Source organism: Schistocerca cancellata, chromosome 1 (genome assembly GCF_023864275.1).
Source record: "Schistocerca cancellata isolate TAMUIC-IGC-003103 chromosome 1, iqSchCanc2.1, whole genome shotgun sequence".
Lineage (NCBI taxonomy): Eukaryota > Metazoa > Arthropoda > Insecta > Orthoptera > Acrididae > Schistocerca > Schistocerca cancellata.
In genome coordinates, this window is record NC_064626.1 from 389,505,131 (window position 1) to 389,519,519 (window position 14,389).

General features: G+C 41.5%; 1 protein-coding gene across 1 annotated transcript in view; it reads left to right on the forward strand.

Annotated features, from left to right (window-relative positions):
• Nucleotides 1-14,389, forward strand: part of LOC126175458 (ribosome-releasing factor 2, mitochondrial) — a 225,111-nt gene that overhangs the window by 163,338 nt on the left and 47,384 nt on the right. The window contains exons 10-11 of the mRNA XM_049922265.1: nt 6,608-6,710; nt 9,136-9,282. Coding sequence (XP_049778222.1) covers nt 6,608-6,710; nt 9,136-9,282 — 250 coding nt within the window. The remainder of the gene's footprint in view (nt 1-6,607; nt 6,711-9,135; nt 9,283-14,389) is intronic.

Here is a 14,389-nt window from a genome sequence, read left to right on the forward strand (position 1 = left end):
ATTTGAATTTAGAGTAATATAACATCCTTACCTTTATTGGTCGTTGTTGCTCGCTCGTGGTCCAATGATGAATCTAGCCATCAGCTGTTTGTTAAATCAATTTGAGGTCCAGGGTGTGTATTCTGCTGCATAAGAACTGACACATATTTAAACTTCCAACTTTTATTTTATAAATGCTGATTGTGACGATATTCAATAATTTTCAATGTAACAGCTTTTCCAATACATAATTTCGTTCCCTCTATCCTTGACCTTCTCAAAGCAAGCGTATTACAAGATGTCTCAACACCAAATGCCCATTGTCTCTACACCCGCCAACCACCGGCTCCTGTTCACAGAGCTTACAAACTGTGCAGTACTGCCAACCTTGGTTGTATATCGATATTTTACACATTGCATGTATACATATATGAAAAAATATACCTCATGATTGTCCTCATATTAACAGTTTCGTAACAAAATAATAATATGTTTATAATAGAAGGAAACATTCCACGAAGGAAAAATATACCTAAAAACAAAGATGATGTGACTTACCAAATGAAAGTGCTGGCAGGTCGACAGACACACAAACGAACACAAACATACACACAAAATTCAAGCTTTCGCAACAAACTGTTGCCTCATCAGGAAAGAGGGAAGGAGAGGGAAAGACGAAAGGATGTGGGTTTTAAGGGAGAGGGTAAGGAGTCATTCCAGTCCCGGGAGCGGAAGGACTTACCTTAGGGGGAAAAAAGGACGGGTATACACTCGCACACACACACATATCCATCCACACATATACAGACACAAGCAGACATATTTAAAGACAAAGAGTTTGGGCAGAGATGTCAGTCGAGGCAGAAGTGCAGAGGCAAAGATGTTGATGAATGACAGGTGAGGTATGAGTGGCGGAAATTTGAAATTAGCGGAGATTGAGGCCTGGTGGATAACGGGAAGAGAGGATATATTGAAGAGCAAGTTCCCATCTCCGGAGTTCGGATAGGTTGGTGTTAGTAGGAAGTATCCAGATAACCCGGACGGTGTAACACTGCGCCAAGATGTGCTGGTCGTGCACCAAGGCATGTTTAGCCACAGGGTGATCCTCATTACCAACAAACACTGTCTGCCTGTGTCCATTCATGTGAATGGACAGTTTGTTGCTGGTCATTCCCACATAGAACGCTTCACAGTGTAGACAGGGCAGTTGGTAAATCACGTGGATGCTTTCACACGTGGCTCTGCCTTTGATTGTGTACACCTTCCGGGTTACAGGACTGGAGTAGGTGGTGGTGGGAGGGTGCATGGGACAGGTTTTATGCCGGGGGCGGTTACAAGGGTAGGAGCCAGAGGGTAGGGAAGGTGGTTTGGGGATTTCACAGGGATGAACTAAGAGGTTACGAAGGTTAGGTGGATGGCGGAAAGACACTCTTGGTGGAGTGGGGAGGATTTCATGAAGGATGGATCTCATTTCAGGGCAGGATTTGAGGAAGTCGTATCCCTGCTGGAGAGCCACATTTAGAATCTGATCCAGTCCCGGAAAGTATCCTGTCACAAGTGGGGCACTTTTGTGGTTCTTCTGTGAGAGGTTCTGGGTTTGAGACGATGAGGAAGTGGCTCTGGTTATTTGCTTCTGTACCAGGTCGGGAGGGTAGTTGCGGGATGCGAAAGCTGTTGTCAGGTTGTTGGTGTAATGCTTCAGGGATTCCGGACTGGAGCAGATTCGTTTGCCACAAAGACCTAGGCTGTAGGGAAGGAACCGTTTGAAGTGCTCCATCGCAGCGAGGCCCTGGACGTGCGGGAGCACTTCCTTTCACGCCGATCACCTACCACCCTACCTAAAACATCTTTCCTCATTACCTTAGCCAGCTTCATCCTGACCCACAACTTCTTCACTTTTGAAAACCACACATACCAACAATTAAAGGGAACAGCCATGGGTACCAGGATGGCCCCCTCGTACGCCAACCTATTCATGGGTCGCTTAGAGGAAGCCCTCTTGGTTACCCAGGCCTGCCAACCCGAAGTTTGGTACAGATTTATTGATGACATCTTCATGATCTGGACTCACAGTGAAGAAGAACTCCAGAATTTCCTCTCCAACCTCAACTCCTTTGGTTCCATCAGATTCACCTGGTTCTACTCCAAATCCCATGCCACTTTCCTTGATGTTGACCTTCACCTGTCCAATGGCCAGCTTCACACGTCCGTCCACATCAAACCCACCAACAAGCAACAGTACCTCCATTACGACAGCTGCCACCCATTCCACATCAAACGGTCCCTTCCCTACAGCCTAGGTCTTCGTGGCAAACGAATCTGCTCCAGTCCGGAATCCCTGAAGCATTACACCAACAACCTGACAACAGCTTTCGCATCCCGCAACTACCCTCCCGACCTGGTACAGAAGCAAATAACCAGAGCCACTTCCTCATCCTCTCAAACCCAGAACCTCTCACAGAAGAACCACAAAAGTGCCCCACTTGTGACAGGATACTTTCCGGGACTGGATTAGATTCTGAATGTGGCTCTCCATCAGGGATACGACTTCCTCAAATCCTGCCCTGAAATGAGATCCATCCTTCATGAAATCCTACCCACTCCACCAAGAGTGTCTTTCCGCCGTCCACCTAACCTTCGTAACCTCTTAGTTCATCCCTATGAAATCCCCAAACCACCTTCCCTACCCTCTGGCTCCTACCCTTCTAACCGCCACCGGTGTAAAACCTGTCCCATGCACCCTCCCACCACCACCTACTCCAGTCCTGTAACCCGGAAGGTGTACACAATCAAAGGCAGAGCCACGTGTGAAAGCACCCACGTGATTTACCAACTGACCTGTCTACACTGTGAAGCGTTCTATGTGGGAATGACCAGCAACAAACTGTCCATTCGCATGAATGGACACAGGCAGACAGTGTTTGTTGGTAATGAGGATCACCCTGTGGCTAAACATGCCTTGGTGCACGACCAGCACATCTTGGCGCAGTGTTACACCGTCCGGGTTATCTGGATACTTCCTACTAACACCAACCTATCCGAACTCCGGAGATGGGAACTTGCTCTTCAATATATCCTCTCTTCCCGTTATCCACCAGGCCTCAATCTCCGCTAATTTCTAATTTCCGCCACTCATACCTCACCTGTCATTCAACAACATCTTTTCCTCTGCACTTCTGCCTCGACTGACATCTCTGCCCAAACTCTTTGTCTTTAAATATGTCTGCTTGTGTCTGTATATGTGTGGATGGATATGTGTGTGTGTGCGAGTGTATACCCGTCCTTTTTTCCCCCTAAGGTAAGTCCTTCCGCTCCCGGGACTGGAATGACTCCTTACCCTCTCCCTTAAAACCCACATCCTTTCGTCTTTCCCTCTCCTTCCCTCTTTCCTGATGAGGCAACAGTTTGTTGCGAAAGCTTGAATTTTGTGTGTATGTTTGTGTTCGTTTGTGTGTCTGTCGACCTGCCAGCACTTTCATTTGGTAAGTCACATCATTTTTGTTTTTAGGTATATAATAATATGTTTATGTTTACATAGTTAAAGTTCACTTGCTCCTTCAAGTTGATTGACGGCACCACACACCTTGCCAGCCGGTGGTATCGGTAGTTTCTGTAGTCCGTTACATTACAGCACCCTCATCTAAAATCACCACCATCACTATCAGTAGCTCTGACGAGAATGCGACTGTCATGTGAATAGTAATTTAGAGTGGGGCAGGAAAGAGGGAGGGATAGATAGCAGGGTATGGGCGAGGGGAGAGAAGAGCACTGTTTGACAGGGCATGCAGGGACTAGAGGAGGTGTGGCGTGTGGGGTGGGGTGAGGGGGAAAGCAGAGGGGAGGGGAGAGGGTAGGCTCCATCTACACCTCTGCCCACATCAAACCCTCCAACAACGAACAGTACGAACATTTTGACAACTGCCATCCCTCCCACATCAAAAAATTCCTGCCATACAGTCTTGCTACCCAGGGATATCATAACTACTGTGACAAGGACCCCCTTTCTCAGTATGCAGGTCTCACCAAGGCCTTCATGAACAGGCACCATCCCTCAGACCAGGTCTGCAAACAGATTTCCCGTGCCATTTCCCCACACATCCCTTAGCCTCCCACCAACCCCAAGTACCAGCTACAAAAGTCCCCCCCCCCCCCCCCACCCTCCCCCAAACACCCCAACCACTCCAGATTGGAACAACTGAACCACATATTTCATCAGGGCTTTGATTACATATCATTGTGCCCTGAAATGATGGATGTCCTATCCAAGATCTTGCCCACCCTTCCTAAAGTGGTGGTTTTTCGCCCACCTAATGTCTACATGATCCTAGTCCATCCCTATGCCACTCCCAATCCCAATAATTTGCTAAGGTATCATATCCCTGTGGAAGACACAGGTGCAAGACCTGCCCAATCCACCCACCCAGCACTTCCTATTCCAGTTCTGTCACAAGTTTATCTTACCCCATCAAAGTTCATGCCACATGTGAAAGCAGCCATGTTGTTCAAGTATAAAAGCTCTGCAGCAGCTGTTGCACAGCTTTAATATTGGTATGACTGCCAACTAGCTGTCCACCAGGATGAATGGCCACCACTAAACTGTTGCCAAGAGCAAAGTAGACCACCCTGCAGCACAACATGATGCTGAATACTACATACTTGATTTCAATGGCTGCTTCAGAGCTCAGGCCATCTGGATCCTCTCCTTCACCACCAGCTTTTCGAAACTGTGCAGATGGGAGTTATCCTTACCACACATTCTCCTCTCCCAAAAATAATCTTGGCCTTAATGTATGGTCACCCATTGTCCACACACCTTATACTCAACTGTTTCAGCTCCCTCATCCTATCATCTCATCCCTTTTCACATTCTGTCACCCTCTTCATGTGCTGCCCTCTGCCAATGCACCTGTCCTTTCCGTTTCCCTGCTCCTATGCTTTTTAGCTCCTCTCCTTTTTTGTTCCTTTCCTTTTCCTCTCCTTTCCGTTCTGCTCCTTTCCTTTTCCACTCCCCACTCCCCCTCCCCTCCTCCCCACCCAACCCACCACTCCTCCCATGCCCCACCTCCTGTTGCTGCACCTGGCAGTCTCTAGTCCCTACATGCCCTGCCAGAAAGTACACTTCCCCCCCCCCCCCCCCTCCCCCAGTGCCTTGCTATCCTGCACCCTTCCCTGCTCTACTCCTGATTGCTATTTATGTAACAATCGAATTCTGATTGGAGCTGCCAGTGGTAGCAGTCATATGAGCATGAGGTGTGCTTGCTTGTGTAAATGTGTTTGTGTTTTATTTGCTGAAGAAGGCTTTGAGGAAAGCTACAATCTGTAATAATGTTTCCTCATGTTGTTAATATTCCAACCTAGCATTTCTGTTGTTTAATGATCACATATGTTCAGTCATAAGTAAAGTTGGTGGCAGAGACTTTGCTTCATAAGTATGCTACAGGGAAAGTACAATCAGTCTACAGAGGAGACAGCTTGTGAAAAGGTCGCCTGATCCTACCTAGAATACTGCTCAAGTGTGTGGGATCTATACTAAGTACAATCAACAGAAAATATTAAATGTATACCAATGAGGGCAGCATGAATAGCCACAGGTATGTTCACCCCATATCAGAATGTAGTAGAATTGCTGAAAAACCTTAACTGGCTGAAGCTTGAAGGTAAGCACCAATTATCTCATGAAAGCCTACTTAAAAATTTTAAGTACTAAGATAAAGTGAGGTATCTGTGAATATTCTTCAGCAAGCTGTATGGAATTGCCATAGAGGACACAAATACAATATTAGACTAATTACATTACACACAGAGTCATTTTAACAGTTATTCTTCCCTCAGTTCTAGTCTGAATGGAATGGAAAGAATACCTGATACATGGCATTATTGGAAGTAAACTCCACCATGCACTTAGCAGTATTTGTAGAATACGGATGTAGATATAGAAGTAGTACTTTGTGCTTCTGCCAGGATAGCCCTTATTTTACAAAATTAGTTGATTGGAAAGTCCGTTTATGGTGTTTGCTGTAGGGCACCATGACCCCACGGAACTTTTGCCACAGTGAAAAACAGCCAACACCAGATGTACAGCCTAAGACAAATGTAATATTAAATTTGAACAGCCATCTGATTATGGACCTGTCAGTTTGAAAGCAGTAAAGACACTATCTAATCTTAATAAACAGCTTTGTTATTAGTGGCTGGTTTACTTTCTTGCAAGAAATACTCTTAGCCATACTTTTAACTTGGAGTGAATTATCACATATTTCTGAAACATACATAATCTAAATCTAGTTTTAAATGTAAGCAGCTATCTGACTATGAACCTGTCAGTTTTAAACCAATAAAGACACTATTTGATCTTAATATTATTAATAATAGCTGGTTTTTGTTTTTACTTTCTTGTAAAAAATACTCTTAGCTTTACTTTTAACTTGAAACAAAGTACTCTACTGTTCTGAAATCATATATGACCAACTTCATCTTTTCACGATCATGTCAGTCCTGCACAACCACACAGAGTTTAAACAAAATCTGAGAATATGTATTTTATATATCTGCATGCCTTTTTATTCATTGACAGTTTATTTATTACATTTTAATATGTTAATTGTTACTTTCTTTTTAATACAAATAGGCCTACCAGCAGCAACTTGAAACTGCACTTGTGGAACTGCAAAAAGAAGATCCCAGCTTAAGGGTTTCAGTCAATGAAGAAACTGGGCAAACAGTATTAGCAGGTTCTTATGATACAAAGAAATCTAGTTGTAGTAAATTCATAAAAAAGTTGCTTATAAGCTTAAAATTCAAAGTAATGCTCAGGAGGAGATGATAGTGCATATTGGCTTCTGACTGTTCCATTCATTAAGCCAGTGTGCCTTTTGTTAGAAAGAACATGCATCTATTCTAAGAATTTTCAGAAAATTGGCCATGAATTTCTTTCATGTTCATCATTTGCAACCTCATCTCTGCTGTTGCAGAGTATTATGAGGGTTGGAACTTTAATAGTGGCAATTATTTATTTACAGCTCGTACAAAATAGATAGGTGTTTCAAAGTTTTACTGACCTTCAAAGTAGTCACAAGCATTGTGTATAACCCGTTGTCGGTGATGTGGAAGTCGTAGGATAATCTTATCAGTGCAAGCTGTGTTGACAGTTCAAGCAGTGTGGTCTATTGCCCGACGAATTTGTAGCAGCTCTGAAGCAAATGCCATGAAGTGTTTCCTTCAGTTTAGAAACTGAGTTGAACTTACAAGGGCTTAAGTCAAGGGAGTGCAGTAAGTGGTATAGAACTTAGCAGCCCCATCAGTCAAACAAATCAGTAACAGCTTGCACTGTACGTGCTTGAGAATTGTCCTGCAAAATGATGGTCAGGTCCTGCAGAAAGTGTCATCACTTCTGTCTCTATGCTGTTCATTTTTGGAACACAACCTATGACCAGCTTAGAGACAGAAGTGATGACACTTTCTGCAGGACCTGACCATCATTTTGCAGGACGATGCTCAGATATGTACAGTGCAAGCTGTTACTGATTTGTTTGACTAATGGGGCTGCTAAGTGTTATACCACCTACTGCACTCCCCTGACTTAAGCCCTCATGAGTTCAACTCAATTTCTAAACTGAAGGAAACACTTTACGGAATTCGCTTCAGAACTGATACAGATTTGTCGGGCAATAGACCGCACCACTCACTTTGTCAACAAAAGTGGCACTGCTAAGAGTATCCAACAACTTCCATATCACTTGACTTCCGCAAGGCGTTCAATACAGTTCCCCACAGTCGTTTATTGAACAAAGTAAGAGCATATGGACTATCAGACCAATTGTGTGATTGGATTGAGGAGTTCCTAGATAACAGGACGCAGCATGTTATTCTCAATGGAGAGAAGTCTTCCGAAGTAAGAGTAATTTCAGGTGTGCCGCAGGGGAGTGTCATAGGACCGTTGCTATTCACAATATACATAAATGACCTGGTGGATGACATCGGAAGTTCACTGAGGCTTTTTGCAGATGATGCTGTGGTGTATCGAGAGGTTGTAACAATGGAAAATTGTAAAGAAATGCAGGAGGATCTGCAGCGAATTGACGCATGGTGCAGGGAATGGCAACTGAATCTCAATGTAGACAAGTGTAATGTGCTGCGAATACACAGAAAGATAGATCCTTTATCATTTAGCTACAAAATAGCAGGTCAGCAACTGGAAGCATTTAATACCATAAATTATCTGGGAGTACGCATTAGGAGTGATTTAAAATGGAATGATCATATAATGTTGATTGTCGGTAAAGCAGATGCCAGACTGAGATTCATTGGAAGAATCCTAAGGAAATGCAATCCGAAAACAAAGGAAGTAGGTTACAGTACGCTTGTTCGCCCACTGCTTGAATACTGCTCAGCAGTGTGGGATCCGTACCAGATAGGGTTGATACAAGACATAGAGAAGATCCAACGGAGAGCAGCGCGCTTCGTTACAGGATCATTTAGTAATCGCGAAAGCGTTACGGAGATGATAGATAAACTCCAGTGGAAGACTCTGCAGGAGAGATGCTCAGTAGCTCGGTACGGGCTTTTGTCAAAGTTTCGAGAATATACCTTCACCGAAGAGTCAAGCAGTATATTGCTCCCTCCTACGTATATCTCGCGAAGAGACCATGAGGATAAAATCAGAGAGATTAGAGCCTACACAGAGGCATACCGACAATCCTTCTTTCCACGAACAATACGAGACTGGAATAGAAGGGAGAACCGATAGAGGTACTGAAGGTACCCTCCGCCACACACCGTCAGGTGACTTGCGGAGTATGGATGTAGATGTAGATGTAGATACAGATACACAGTGCTGGTGACTACTTTGAAGGTCAGTAAAACTTTGAAACACATATCTGTTTTGTAGGAGCTGTAAATAAATAGTTGCTGTTATTAAAGATCCAACCCTTGTATTTTTCCAAAGGCCTTGATGTCACTTTCACATCTGGAAAGTAATTCTGACTTATTATAACTTCATGATTCAAAGTCAGATGAACAATATGGAAAGGACTTGGAGAAAGTGGTAGAAGCAAAACATGTTTCAGCTATCAGATTGATGAACTTCGCTGGTAACTTCTATGATTTCTTTGTACTACTGTATTGTTATTGTTATTATAACCTAAACTTTGGTTTCAGGAATGGGAGAGCTTCATCTTGATGTAATAAAAAATCGCATAGTTACCGACTATAGAATACCAGTTGAACTTGGTCCTCTACAAATTGCTTATAAAGAAACAATAACAAACAGAATTCAAGATTCTCACACAATACAGCACAAACTTGGTACAGTATTTGGATTTTGCTTCATTTATTGTGTTTTATTATCCTAATATTAGAAAGAACTTTGCTTCTAGATTAATTAATGTTATGTTAAGTGTAATATCATTTTTCCATCCTGAAGGGCACAGAGCCAAATAAAATGTTTAAATAATGATATTGTTTCTAAACTTGAATCTTTCCAGAATAAATGCGTGAAAGATTTTCTTTACATATATGCTGAATGTTGAAGTATAGTTACCTAAATATCCTAATACATCATAATTACATGGACTTACAGGCTTGATACTTAAATTATCTGACACACATCTTTAGGACAGGGATTAAAATGTGCAGATGTGGAGAAAATAACTGGATTCACAAGCAAAATAAAATAAACAGTTATAACTTCCATGAGATTTTCTGTTCTTTTCTAGGGTTTAAAGAGGAGGATGTGACTCTGGTGCAAAATAAGTTCTTCAGACAGACATTAGTTAGAAAATTAAAAACTATAAAAATTATTTGTAACTTCTGTTAGCTCGAACACAAGTAAGAATGTTTGTTGTAAACAGCCACCTGTTCTTGGAGTACTTAGATAATTGGCAGTTACCAATATCATCATATGAATTGTAAACAACAAGTAATGTAACAATGGAAATTCCTGAGTAGAATATCAGTGGATTAAACTTTTCCTTTCACATCACTTTTTATAAATAAGGCTATTAATATGCAAATTATTCCTTAGAACCAACCATGTTGCACGGTACAGCATGCTTTGACCATTGGGTGGTCAAACTTGGCCTTGATCACAGTTCAGTGATGAATTTTTAAGGCAGTGGAGATCTGGCTGGTGTTTTAAGGCATGTGTAGAACACCACATCAGCCACTGTTAAGAAGTGCTTAATTTATCAGCTACATTCATTGAACAGCCTCAAGTGAAAGGTGCCTAGAACCTTGGTGAATGCCTTAGTACATAAAAAACTGAAACTATTATCAAACTATTAGCCAATGATATGACCAAGAACCCAAGAAAATTGTGATCCTATCTAAAACTGTGAGAGCAGGTCTAAGGCTTCCATCCAATCACTCTTTGACCAGTCTGCTGTGGCATTTGAAGATTGCAAAATGAAAACCAACATTTTAAATTCTGCATTTAAGAAATCATTAATGCAGGAATGTTATAGAAGCATCACTGGTGTAGAGAAACAACTAAAAGAGTTGAAAATAAATAAGTCACCAGGTCCGGATGGAATCCCAATTTGGTTTTACAAAGAGTACTTTACAGTATTGTCCCCTTATTTAGCTTGCATTTATGGCAAATCTCTTACCCATCACAAAGTCCCAAATGACTGGAAAAAAGTGCAGGTGACTCTTGTATATAAGAGGGGTAAAAGAGCAGGTTCCCAAAATTACAGACCAATATTTGTAACATTAGTTTGCTACAAAATTCTAGAACATGTTTTGAATTTGAATATAATAAATTTTGCAGAGACTAAAAATCTTATGTCATGATTCAGCATGGGTTTAAAAAGCACTGCTAATGTCAAACTCAGCTTGCCCTTTTTTCATATGATATACTGTGAACTATAGGTGAAGGGGAACAAGCAGATTCCATATTTCTAGATTTCCAAAAAGCATTTGACATCTTACCCCACTGCAGACAGTTAAAGAAGTTATGAACATACAGAATAGGTTCCCAGATACCTGTATGTGATGAATCAAAGACTTCTCAAGTTATAGTATCCATCATGTTGTCCTCAATGGCAACAGTTCATCAGAGACAAAGATATCATCAGGAGTGGCCCAGGGAAGTGCGATATTATTTTTTGTATGCATAAATAAACTGGCAGAAAAGGTGAACAGCAGTCTGCAGTTGTTTGCTGATGATACTGTGTGGTGTATTAAGGTGTCAAAGATGATTGGCTCTAGGATGATACAAGATGATTTAGACAAAATTTCTAGTTCGTGTGTTGAATGACAGCTGGCACTAAATGTAGGAAATGTAAGTTAATGCAGATGAGTAGGAAAATGTTTGGATGCATTGTTAGTAATGTCCTGCATGACACAGTCACATTGTTTAAATACCTGGCCATAATGTTGCAAAGCAATATGAAATGTAACGAGCAGGTGAGGACTGCGGTAGGTTAGGTGAATGGTCAACTTCAGTTTATTGTAAGAATTTTGGAAATATATATGTTTTGGGAATGGTAGTGCTATCTGTTCTTGAATATTGCTTGATTGTATGGGATCTGCACCATATCATATTGAAGGAAGACATCAGAGCAATACAGAGGCAGGCTGCTAGTTTGTTACCAGTAGGTTTGAACAACATGCAAGTGTTACGGAAATGCTTCGGGAACTCAAATGGGAATCACTGGAGGGAAGGTGATGTTCTTTTTGAGGAACAATATTGAGAAAATTTACAGAGCTGGCACTTGAAATTGACTGCAGAACAATCCTACTGCCGCCTGTGTACATTTTGCTTAAGGACCACAGAGATAAGATACAAGAAAATAGGGGTCATAAGGAGGTATACAGACAGTTGTTTTTCCCTCTCTCTTATCTGTGAGTGAAATAGGAAATGAAATGACTAGTAATGATACAGGGTACCCTCTGCCACACAGATTTGCAGAGTACATAGTGTAGATGTAGATGTCGATATAGATGTGTATGACAACACTCCGCAATGTCCTACATACCTCTCACATAAGGATGTTCAGTGAATTGTATAAGTACATGGTGAAAACCCCCAGGATATCATAAAATTAAGATTTATTAAAAACCAAAAAGTGAAACACTGATCTATCACAAGCATTGGCATAAGGTGCAGACAAATGATTCAATTTTTGTACATGATTTTGTTTTTACACAGTGTCTTGTATATAGAAGTTCTGTCAAGTAGTACCGTGTGGAGAATGATTGGCTACGAGTATTTTGTATCAAACATGTTTGAAATAAGATAGAAATTTGATACCAGTATTAAGTATTTCTTATTCAAGTGAAGTGAAACCAAGTAAGGAGGATTTTCTTAACCAAACAAATGCCGGTGTACTGAGAGTCCTCTGCCTGCAGCTACAATCGACGAAGTAAGAAACAAAGTCCGATAGCCTAAAAATTCATGTAAGCACAGAATATTTCTAATAACGCAATCATGTTGCATCAATTTAAAAAGTGTTTTCATATGCATATTTAATAATACTTGTTGTTGTTGTTGTGGTCTTCAGTCCTGAGACTGGTTTGATGCAGCTCTCCATGCTACTCTATCCTGTGCAAGCTTCTTCATCTCCCAGTACCTACTGCAACTTACATCCTTCTGAATCTGCTTAGTGTATTCATCTCTTGGTCTCCCCCTACGATTTTTACCCTCCACGCTGCCCTCCAATACTAAATTGGTGATCCCTTGATGCCTCAGAATATGTCCTACCAACCGATCCCTTCTTCTGGTCAAGTTGTGCCACAAACTTCTCTTCTCCCCAATCCTATTCAATACTTCCTCATTAGTTATGTGATCTACCCATCTAATCTTCAGCATTCTTCTGTAGCACCACATTTCGAAAGCTTCTATTCTCTTCTTATCCAAACTATTTACCGTCCATGTTTCACTTCCATACATGGCTACACTCCATACAAATACTTTCAGAAATGACTTCCTGACCCTTAAATCTAACCTCGATGTTAACAAATTTCTCTTCTTCAGAAACGCTTTCCTTGCCATTGCCAGTCTACATTTTATATCCTCTCTACTTCGACCATCATCAGTTATTTTGCTCCCCAAATAGCAAAACTCCTTTACTACTTTAAGTGTCTCATTTCCTAAGCTAATACCCTCAACATCACCCGACTTAATTCGACTACATTCCATTATCCTCGTTTTGCTTTTGTTGATGTTCATCTTATATCCTCCCTTCAAGACACTATCCATTCCGTTCAACTGCTCTTCCAAGTCCTTTGCTGTCTCTGTCAGAATTACAATGTCATTGGCGAACCTCAAAGTTTTTATTTCTTCTCCATGGATTTTAATACCTACTCCAAATTTTTCTTTTGTTTCCTTTACTGCTTGCTCAATATAGAGATTGAATAACATCGGGGAGAGGCTACAACCCTGTCTTACTCCCTTCCCAACCACTGCTTCCCTTTCATGTCCCTCAACTCTTATAACTGCCATCTGGTTTCTGTACAAGTTGTAAATAGCCTTTCTCTCCCTGTATTTTACCCCTGCCACCTTTAGAATTTGAAAGAGAGTATTCCAGTCAACATTATCAAAAGCTTTCTCTAAGTCTACAAATGCTAGAAACGTAGGTTTGCCTTTCCTTAATCTTTCTTCTAAAATAAGTCGTAAGGTCAGTATTGCCTCACGTGTTCCAGTATTTCTACGGAATCCAAACTGATCTTCCCCGAGGTCGGCTTCTACTAGTTTTTCCATTCGTCTGTAAAGAATTCGTGTTAGTACTTTGCAGCTGTGGCTTATTAAACTGATTGTTCGGTAATTTTCACATCTGTCAACACCTGCTTTCTTTGGGATTGGAATTATTATATTCTTCTTGAAGTCTGAGGGTATTTCGCCTGTTTCATACATCTTGCTCACTAGGTGGTAGAGTTTTGTCAGGACTGGCTCTCCCAAGGCCATCAGTAGTTCCAATGGAATGTTGTCTACTCCAGGGGCCTTGTTTCGACTCAGGTCTTTCAGTGCTCTGTCAAACTCTTCACGCAGTATCGTATCTCCCATTTCATCTTCATCTACATCCTCTTCCATTTCCATAAAATTGTCCTCAAGTGCATCGCTCTTGTATAGACCCTCTATATACTCCTTCCACCTTTCTGCTTTCCCTTCTTTGCTTAGAACTGGGTTTCCATCTGAGCTCTTGATGTTCATACATGTGGTTCTCTTATCTCCAAAGGTCTCTTTAATTTTCCTGTAGGCAGTATCTATCTTACCCCTAGTGAGATAAGCCTCTACATCCTTACATTTGTCCTCTAGCCATGTCTGCTTAGCCATTTTGCACTTCCTGTCGATCTCATTTTTGAGACGTTTGTATTCCTTTCTGCCTGCTTCATTTACTGCATTTTTATATTTTCTCCTTTCATCAATTAAATTCAATATTTCTGCTGTTACCCAAGGATTTCTACTAACCCT